This window comes from Sinocyclocheilus anshuiensis, unplaced genomic scaffold (assembly GCF_001515605.1).
Source record: "Sinocyclocheilus anshuiensis isolate Anshui unplaced genomic scaffold, SAMN03320099.WGS_v1.1 scaffold635, whole genome shotgun sequence".
In the NCBI taxonomy this organism is placed as follows: Eukaryota; Metazoa; Chordata; class Actinopteri; order Cypriniformes; family Cyprinidae; genus Sinocyclocheilus; species Sinocyclocheilus anshuiensis.
This window is the reverse complement of record NW_015551039.1, coordinates 130,637-140,520: the sequence shown is the minus strand read 5'-3', so window position 1 is coordinate 140,520 and position 9,884 is coordinate 130,637. Positions and strand designations below refer to the sequence as shown.

Genomic DNA, 9,884 nt, shown 5'->3' with positions numbered 1-9,884 from the left:
ATGTATAAAACGCATTTAAAAATCACAAGTTTTACTGCTAGCAATATAGATTTCCAGTTATTTCTTTCTGCAAGCTTTATCCCCCCTCCTTTCTGCTTCGTCTTTCTTTCTTTCTGCCTCTCTCTCTTACTCTCCCTTTCGTACACGAGCACACATGTGAGTGAGTATGCTGTACCGCCGGACAGATTTACGATTTTTTTTAGGTTTCACAGTCGGCAGTCAGACAGGCTACGGTTTCTTTACTTTCCACTCTAGGCCTATTGTTTGTCTGTTTAAATGTGAACGCGCTTAATATATTTTGTGACATTAATTTCCAGGCGTGGCTAAGACAACGCAACTGAAATGTTCCCAAGTCCAGAAACGTGGCAAGGAGATCTGTAAACATATCTTAATTTGTGTTCCGAAGATGAACGAAGGTTTTACGGGTTTGAAACGACATGAGGGTGAGTAATTAATGACAGAATTTTCATTTTTGGGTGAACTAACCCTTTAAGGACGTTCTTTGCTTTTCCTGTGCAATTGTTCGGTTATTTCACTTAACTTCTTTACTGCACTACAACTCATGCCGGCCAAAGGGCAAATGAGGGCAAGAGACGTTTTGTAATTCAAGGGGGTCGTCATTTAACTTTGGACCACAGAAAGTTGAATGGACCTAAAGGCCTATAATTGCAATGACCAGAGCTATATTTTTGACCGATTATTTGAGTTAGTCAAATAATGTTTCGTCAGAATAATGCGATGAGCTCTAGCTCCCGCCCCCTTAGACTAAGCCTTCATATTTTTAGTCAGAGCAGTACCTGCTTAACACTGAACTCTTGAAGATGATGATTCGGGCTAATACACAGTTATCAAGCTCAGTAGTGTAGCATCGTTCATAGTAGCATAGAATCGTTGATAATTATCTAGGTATTGCTATAGATCATGTCCTGTTTATTCGTTTTCCAGTTGTCAATCTCACATTAAATTAATTTAATTCATGCTTAAATAGGTCTACACAATAAAAATGAACTCATTCGCTGCGTTCGCTTGAAACAACAGATGGACTCCGATTACTTACCGCTTCGGCATTCTTTCATTTAGGGAAGATTATATTATGGGTAGTATTTTAAGCTTTAGTTTTATAGGATTATTCTCTTGAGTTATTAGCTGTATCTTTCCTTTCTGTGTATTTATCCAGACACATGGCTTTATATCTGTTTACGTATCTCTTAAACATTCAAAAGTATTTAGCCTGCTTTCTACCAGCTTGGTCAAGGAGTGGGTCTGTTTATCTCAAACACTTAATCAGTATTGAGTAATGAGATAACTGTGGCACCTTCAATTAACATGTGTCTATATAAAATTTGTTAACTATGTTTAGCATAAATTACTGGAAATTAAATTTGTCGAGGCGTTACGCATCTGCCTATTAGTGAATGCAAACTGCTGTTGCCAGGATAGACTATTGTGCTCTGCCGAGTGCTAAAAAGGAGTGTAGAGTCCTTGTGTTTGGTGCTTTTTTCCTGCTTATATCTCACTCAGTTTTTCTTTATTTTCCATTTAGTTTGCTCATTTAAATTTACCGACATTTAGCCCTTAACTTGTAAAGTGAACGCCCGCTAAGTTCACTGCAATGAAGAAAAGTTTTTCTGTAGTTTTCAGCCTAATATATTAGACCAAATATATTCAGCCAGAATTTATTACCAAATTTAATTTAATTTAATTTAATTTTGACATGCTCACAAGCAATGTATGGCTTTATTGTTGTCTTGATATGGAAATATTGGATGGAAATGAAGATAGGACTACACTGAATTTGTAATTGTACAACGTTAGCATAATGCAGGTATGCAAGAATGAGAGGCAGTTTACATTTTGGCTTACGGTATATTTAGAAATGCGCGTTAAATATCGCATGCGATTAATCGTGCAGCCCTAGTATAGAGCATATATAATTTTACCTTTCAATTAAGTTATCTTAAGAAATCTTCAAACCACTGTGGTACCACTTTGACTGTATATGAATTGAATTTATATTAGTCTCTGTTGACATTATTTAGTCTGTGCACTGTAGGTCCCAAAGACAAGTCTGTGACATTTGTGAACTATAGATATGTCATTAGATATTTTTAGTGACCATTACTTGAATTGATATAACACAAAAAGACATATTCAGTGTCCTATATCATACATTTGTGCTCTCTCTCTCTCTCTCTCTCTCTCTCTCTCTAATTATTATTGTACCAACCCATTTATTGGCAATCTTTAATATTGTAAGTTGTATATTAACAGAATATGTGTAGAAATGCCTTTCGTCTTTTCCAGTACTGAAGAAATAAAGAAGAAAGAAATGAATCAGGAAGATTTGCTGTGTGGTGTGGGAGAAGAGACTTTTGTTTTACAAAATATTATCTGCCACTGATTGTTCTGTATTCTCTGTTATGGTGTTGGATATCGTGGTCAGGGAGATTTATCTGAAAACTGCATTGCGACTTATATATAAAAGTATTTATTCTTTGCCACTTCTGGTTTCTTTTTTCTTATAGTATGTTTGATATGACTGTTAATGTAGTGAGAATGGTGCTTTTTGACTGTTAATTATGACTATTGGGAATACAGTTACTGTAACCTCAGTAAATATTTTCTTGTAATGTTTGCTCTATCCAAGAACTTCATGTGTGGGAAGAATTATATTATTAAATAGCCCAAGTTTGTGCCCACCCAATGGGGGGAGACAGTCTTCAGAAGAAATACATTAATCACTTTCTTAAATTCAAATTGCTGTAAGTGATCAATATTCCTGGTATAAAAGTTGTGCAAGTTGTTTTTTAGTTTCTAAAACATAATTCACATAATTATATTCTGTTCTTAATATGTCAACATTTTGTGTGGTTATTTAAACGTTTGAATTGGCCCTTTAAAAAAAAAACAGGTATTAAATTTGACTGTCCACACTATGATGCTGTGTCACACTTTTTACAGTGACCAGTGACAGTGGCGAGATTACACCACAAACCTGTTTTAATGTTTGTCCGTTTAATATCGACAGGTGCAAAATAATTCAAAACAAGTAAATACATTTTCTAAATTGACACCAGGTCATCATAGGATTGTAAAGGTTAAATGTGTGAAACTTGCTATCATTCTTGTAACCTCGAAAGTCAGAAGTCTATTAACCCTTGAATATTCCATGTCCAAATAACGTTATATTTAGCAATTATGCGATATTGAGGTAACTCGGTAATCTTTTATTGTGGCTCATTTTTGTATATGTATTTTATATTTATTAATTAGATATTTTTATGAATGTATTTAATTTACATATTCATTTTGGAAATTGAATAAAATTATTGTTTATTTTATCTCCGATTTGCAACTCAATAAAAATATTTGATAAAAATGCACGCCTAAGCATATCCAATAAAATTAATGTCACCTTTACCAAACAAACTAACTAACCGACCAACACATGCGGAAGGATACTTTACAAGATGGGATATTTTCTAAGTGCATTATAATCAAGCAGTGCCCCCGAATTTCCATGTTCTTTAGTGTTTTATAGCAAATATTATGTAATTTATATAAATAATAACAAATAATATTTTCCTAACTGTTTGCATGAGAAATATCAAACACAGTGAAGCAAAAGGTTCTGTCACGTTAAACTTTAGCAAAATAAGTGTAATATGTAACTTAGCTTGCAACTCAAATTACATGCGTTCCACTGGTTATATTATATTTAGGCTGTAGTATATTTTGGTGGTTAAACACCAAAATAAATTTAATTAAACAAATAAATAAAAATAAAAAATGTGTTTACCAACAACACCATTATACTGGGCCGAGTATCACCAAAATATATTCAGTTGAATTAAAGTTAAACCACAATAATAAATAGTGAAACATTCACATTCAGAGTTCAGAGTTGCCTGAATGCGACAGACTTGTGGCTTGAAAGAGAATCTTGATTTCGTTGCTTAACTCCGGTTATTTCTATTCGATGTTGAAATCACACTGTTGCACAGCATTCATAGAACAGACTTTCTAATAATTCATATACATGACACTTAAACACTTCGATATTTTAGCCAACAGTATCGCATTCGGCACTCTAAAGTCACAGAACAGCCCATATCTGGCAGTGCGCTAGCGGCACATATCAAAGCATTTTCACTGAGATATTTGAAAACGGAGTCGTGTGGTGAACGCCTGCGTGTCCCTTTTAAAACAAATCCAGGGACTGTCAATCATCGCGCGTTCCGACCAATCCCAAAGCACCGTTTTTTAAATGCTGGTTTGCCTGCTGTGCTTTTATATTGCAGTATGGCCTGGTTCGGAGCATTTTACTACCACGGTTATTGCCACAAATCAAGAGGGAAAAGTGAACGGCATGGGACTCACACCAATCTTAACGAACCTGGGTCCGATTCCTGCGTCTGAGAGGTTTACAGGCAATAACTGCACATGCAGATGATACAGCGGGGGAAATGGGGACGAGTTTTGTAGGTAAATCGTAAACGTTAAAGGTTGGTTGATTTGACCAGCCCTCAGCCAAGCTTGCAACAAAACATGACAAGCCTGTCGCGGTTTAGTGGCTGCCCTCTTTCTTGCGTCAACCCTGGGGAGAGAAATACTGAACCCAGCATGGTGCTGCCACCTTTGGCAGAGGAGCACACGGGGCACCCCACTGGCAGTTCCTTAAAACTCTGCCCCTCGCAAAATTTGCGAGACTACCACGAGACGAGGGCCAGTGCATATGTTGACCACTCGGTTACCCATTTTCCAGACACTGGATACACCAGTCATCGCTTAGAACCCAGTCCTAGGGGCATTATCATTGGGACAAATCTGTCAGCAGCAGGCATGCCACCAGTAACTGATCAGCTGGCTCCAAGACCTAACCAGCATGGCAATATTGGAAGGTACCGTGACCTCCACAGCTATAGGGATGGCAGGGGCCACGTGTTCTTCAACACGTATCAAGAGCAGGCCCATGGCTCGTCAGACGCAACCAGAGATCTCAGCAGCCAAATGATGTTGGGTCTTCCAGGAGATCTTCTCTCACGAACGCACCCGTATGGGCAGTCGGTCAATGGCCCCAGGGCCAACAGCCAGCAGCTAGTCACCCAGTTCTTGGAGTTCTATAAGCCTCTGAATATGGCCATGCAGCGAGGAGGGGGTGACGCCTTCCTCAGGTGCTCCAGGCAGAACCCAAAGCACGAGCTGGTGTGCAAGTGGAGTGACGGCCAAGAAGGCACTGGCAAGCCGCCCTGCGCCAGGAGTTTTGGGACCATGTATGAACTCGTCACCCATGTGACGGTTGAGCATGTCGGAGGACCGGAGCACTCCGACTACGTTTGTCACTGGGAGAACTGCTCAAGAGACAGAAAGCCTTTCAAAGCCAAATACAAGCTCGCCAACCACGTAAGAGTGCACACTGGAGAAAAGCCCTTTCCCTGCCCTTTTCATGGATGTGAAAAAGTTTTTGCCAGATCCGAGAACCTGAAGATACACAAGAGAACGCATACAGGTTAGTTAATAATAATTAATACAAATAATAATAATAATGATGATGATGATAGTAATAATGACAGGATTCAAACATACGAAATAGTCTCTGAACCTTTTCCGGAGTGTTTTGCTTAATTTTGTTCAAACACAAAATCAGTTCATGTTAGAATTGTCAGGACAGAATAACTCGATAAATCGTACGGTTTGATTATTTGTGCCAAAAGTAACGTTATAAAATATTCTACCGTAGCCTGATGTTTTCATTATATTTCATTGTTTGCTGTACACAAACACTGATTTTGACACTGGGGTCCATCAAGATGAATTCATTTTCAAAATCTTTCATCATATAAATGAATGTAGAATTTTGCACACAATAGAATTTAACTTCCTTCAGCCTACGTGAGATTTTAATTTGGACGGCGATTAAAGCCTTTATTTATATCAAATGTAGCCTATCGTTTGTTGTTCGTATTAGCGGGATGATTTATTATTATTATTATTATTATTTTGTTTTCAAAATCTTTCGTGCTGGTGAAAATCAGTCCACAGGCCAGTTGTTTGGGTGCCTCTCATTCATGCAGTGAAAATAAGTAAATAAATTCCGGGGCGCCGGAGAGCTGTGACGTAGCGTTTACGCAAGGCACAGCTGAATTCTCTGCTATAGTAGAGTGCACCCACTCGTGCCACGCACTGCAAGCTTCGAGTCCACTACACTTGAAACTGACGTCATATGAATCCTTAGAATGTTATGATCTATATAAATGGTTAATTCTTATGGTTAAATACATTTTAATTATTTAACCATAAGAAATTATTTATATAGCCTATATATAAATATTTAGATTACTGTAATTATTAAATCCACAGTTACATTATTTTCTCTAACTAGAAATTAGTTAAACTAGGAATTAACCTTTGGCTCAGGACGCATATAAAAATATGAATTAGGTAGACTAACAAAAATGTGTGCGCATATTAGAAAATGTTATTTTTCACTGAAAAGTTTAAAATGAAATTGAAAAATTAAAAATCAATCACTGACACAATTCCATAGTTATTTAGTAACTCTGAAATACATTTGAGAAATAGGCCCTATGCATTTGCGGTTCATTAATAAGTTAGGCTAAATTTGATTTAGCTCGTGTGAATCATTAAATTGATAGCAGCAGCAATTGCATAGAAACAACTGAGTGGAAAAACACCACTATTTTTAAGAATGATAGGAAAAAGAGGGATTTGGATTGATCAAGTTTTGCATGCAAGGCTAAAATTGTGAGCTTTATCTGTTGTACCTCATGATCTTGTATTGGTGAGACGTCGGTGACTATTCCTAATCTGTAAATATCTTACTTAACCTTGCCAAAATATTTATTAAAAAAAAAGAAAAAGAAAAGGTAAAGACAAGTTGCCAAATTAGCCTATAATTCATATATAGATATATAAAATTAATACAAAAAAGATGCCCACAGATGGAGTAAAATATAAAGGTCGAAATAAAAAAAGTAAGTTATTTCTGCACAGGAAGTAAATGGCGTATTATTTTGAGGTTCTGTAGAGGCAGAGCCTCCGTATATAGTGATAATAAAAGTTAATAACGTGAATCTTTTTTGTAAATTACAACGTTGATTTTACATGCATTTAGGTTTTTTTTTTTTTGGAATTACATTTCAAAAGAAGAAACTATATATACCTACTTTTAGTGACTTTCAGACTTGTGTGCAGTGTTTAAACAATTAATTTTAAGTTTAAGTTCAAACTTAAATCATGAAATTGTTTTCCGTTAAGGCGATTTTACAGCCGAAGTAGCCTCACCCCAAATGAACTCCAGCAGGTTCCAAATTTATCGTCATGTTCTTTTCAGTTTAACCTGTCGTGTCTGGATTCTTGAATGCATATGCGTGTTTAGGTTTTTTTTTTTTTTGGAATTACATTTCAAAAGAAGAAACTATATATACCTACTTTTAGTGACTTTCAGACTTGTGTGCAGTGTCTAAAACAATTAATTTTAAGTTTAAGTTCAAACTGAAATCATGAAATTGTTTTCCGTGAAGGTGATTTTACAGCCGAAGTAGCCTCACCACAAATGAACTCCAGCAGGTTCCAAATTTATCGTCATTTTCTTTTCAGTTTAACCTGTCGTGTCTGGATTCTTGAATGTCAACTCTGTTATGAGAATTTTGTTTGCTATTAAGTTTATTGCTATATAAACTGCAATGCATTGTGGCACAGCATAAATAAAGGTATAAACGAGCATACAGGCCTTTATACATATGAGCGCACTGAGCAGCGAAACGCTCACTTAAGTTGCTTAATATGTGAATGTGTGGGTTTTCATTCGGTTTCGGTAGACTTCTCACTCATTTTCAGTGTGATGGAGCATTTTATTATCGTACAAGAACTGACAATGAACTCAAATCATGTTGTCAAGTACAAGTCGACTGTAATCTCACCTCTGTCATCAACCAAATGACAGCCTACAACTGAAAATGAAGCAAATAACGCATACAGGCCTTTATACATATGAGCGCACTGAGCAGCGAAACGCTCACTTAAGTTGCTTAATATGTGAATGTGTGGGTTTTCATTCGGTTTCGGTAGACTTCTCACTCATTTTCAGTGTGATGGAGCATTTTATTATCGTACAAGAACTGACAATGAACTCAAATCATGTTAAGTCAAGTACAAGTCGACTGTAATCTCACCTCTGTCATCAACCAAATGACAGCCTACAACTGAAAATGAAGCAAATAACTTGTGGTGATGAATGAAATGTTAGGTTAATGCAGAAAGTACCACACAATGAGTCCTAAATTGTCAGCCTGTGGTCCACAGCTCGTTCAGTACAACAGTTGCATAATCAAATTGCTATTGCATATTTTCAGTTTTGTCTTCAGTCTCATTAGTTTGTTTCTTTCCGCATGTTTGGAATTGACTTGATATTTTGAAAAATCTGAACGCTGACCTCAGTGATTGTAAAGACTGAAAAACGATGTTTGGAGCATTTGGTAGTTGAATCTAATGTTGCAACTGTCTTGTTATATATAAGTTTGCTAAGAGTTTTATAGTCCAGTTTTGCCAAGATTTCTTTTAGTGTGTGTGTGTGTGTGTGTGTGTGGTGTTGTGAAATGGTAGGGCATTGTAGGGTAGTGTTTCTCAATTTGTAATGCGAGTAACTTGCCTTTCTAACACCTCTGTGCTGTGAAGCAGCTAACACTAATGACCAGGATGCATAGCATTTTAAAAGACTCATTTCTTTCCTTGTTGGTTATTACAATAATGCATTTCATTCATAGTTTAAGAGCCCAGGTCTCACTGTCAAGGATGGTGCCTCAGGCACCAATCATCACAACCTCTACTTATAGAGACAAACTGGCGAAAAATCGGTGACCAAGCAATACAGTGAACCTCTGTATTTTTTGGACTATTTAAGGCTTTAGAAAAAGAGACCTTTAACTGAAAAAGTGGCTATCAAGGCCTTTTGGCAATGTGGGGCTTCTAACATATCTTTCAGTTTGTCTATTTAGCTATCGTGAATAACCTTAGAAAGGTCATATGGCAAAAGTACATTTCTCTCCTCACAGAAACCTCACACCATCAGTGCTGGACTGATGCGATATGTTCAAAGCAAGTTGCTGTAAACGTGAAATTTGCAAGAAATTCCTAATTTCTATCTTAAATGCTGCTGGATCACTGAGCAGCAGGAAATTGAAAAAAAGAGCACAGGAAGTTTATTTGTGACAGTCTGATGCTAGGCAAACATGTTTGTATCTTGTTTTGAAGAAATATTTACAAATTTGCAATAGAAATCCTGTGTTTCTGTTCTTTGAAGTTGAACAGTTTGTTTTATATATAATTGTATATTCATTAGCAAGGATATTTAACACATAGAGATACTTGCATTAATGTGGTGTGTTAGGCTAAATGCTAAAAATATAAAAATGCAGTTGTCATAATTAATCCAAACTGATCCTGTCGTATTTCTTAAGGTATCTCTACTGTGAATTTTTCTTCTATAAAAATATGATACCACTCAAAATGCTAATATGTTAAATCTTGTTCGGAGTAAAATGCAATCGAAAGAAAATATTTTCCATGCTCGCCTTGTATTTGGAATCTCACTTGTTTCCAGCACAAATAATGTGTAGTGTGTATGATTTTAAAATATAAAAAAATATATTGTCATTAACAAAACGGCAACAAAAACAGGCAAGAGATCTACCTGAAAACAATAGAAAAAAAAACATTAAAATGTATGTTTCAGTTGTTTTCTAGTTGTTACATATATCAAACTGATCCTGTCGTATTTCTTAAGGTATCTCTACTGTGAATTTTTCTTCTATAAAAATATGATACCACTCAAAATGCTAATATGTTAAATCTTGTTCGGAGTA

At 36.2% G+C, this 9,884-nt stretch overlaps 1 protein-coding gene across 1 annotated transcript; it reads left to right on the top strand.

The window, feature by feature from the left end:
- Window positions 1–4,156: 4,156 nt before the first annotated feature.
- LOC107661369 (zinc finger protein ZIC 5-like) lies at window positions 4,157–5,514 on the top strand. Its single transcript, XM_016450897.1, has one exon. The coding sequence runs from the start codon at window positions 4,549–4,551 to the stop codon at window positions 5,512–5,514; it is 966 nt and encodes a 321-aa protein (XP_016306383.1). The 5' UTR covers window positions 4,157–4,548.
- The last annotated feature ends 4,370 nt before the right edge of the window (window positions 5,515–9,884 follow it).

Excerpts from the sequence above, each read along its gene's own strand:
- LOC107661369 (XM_016450897.1), top strand. The coding sequence starts at position 4,549 with ATGACAAGCCTGTCGCGGTTTAGTGGCTGCCCTCTTTCTTGCGTCAAC.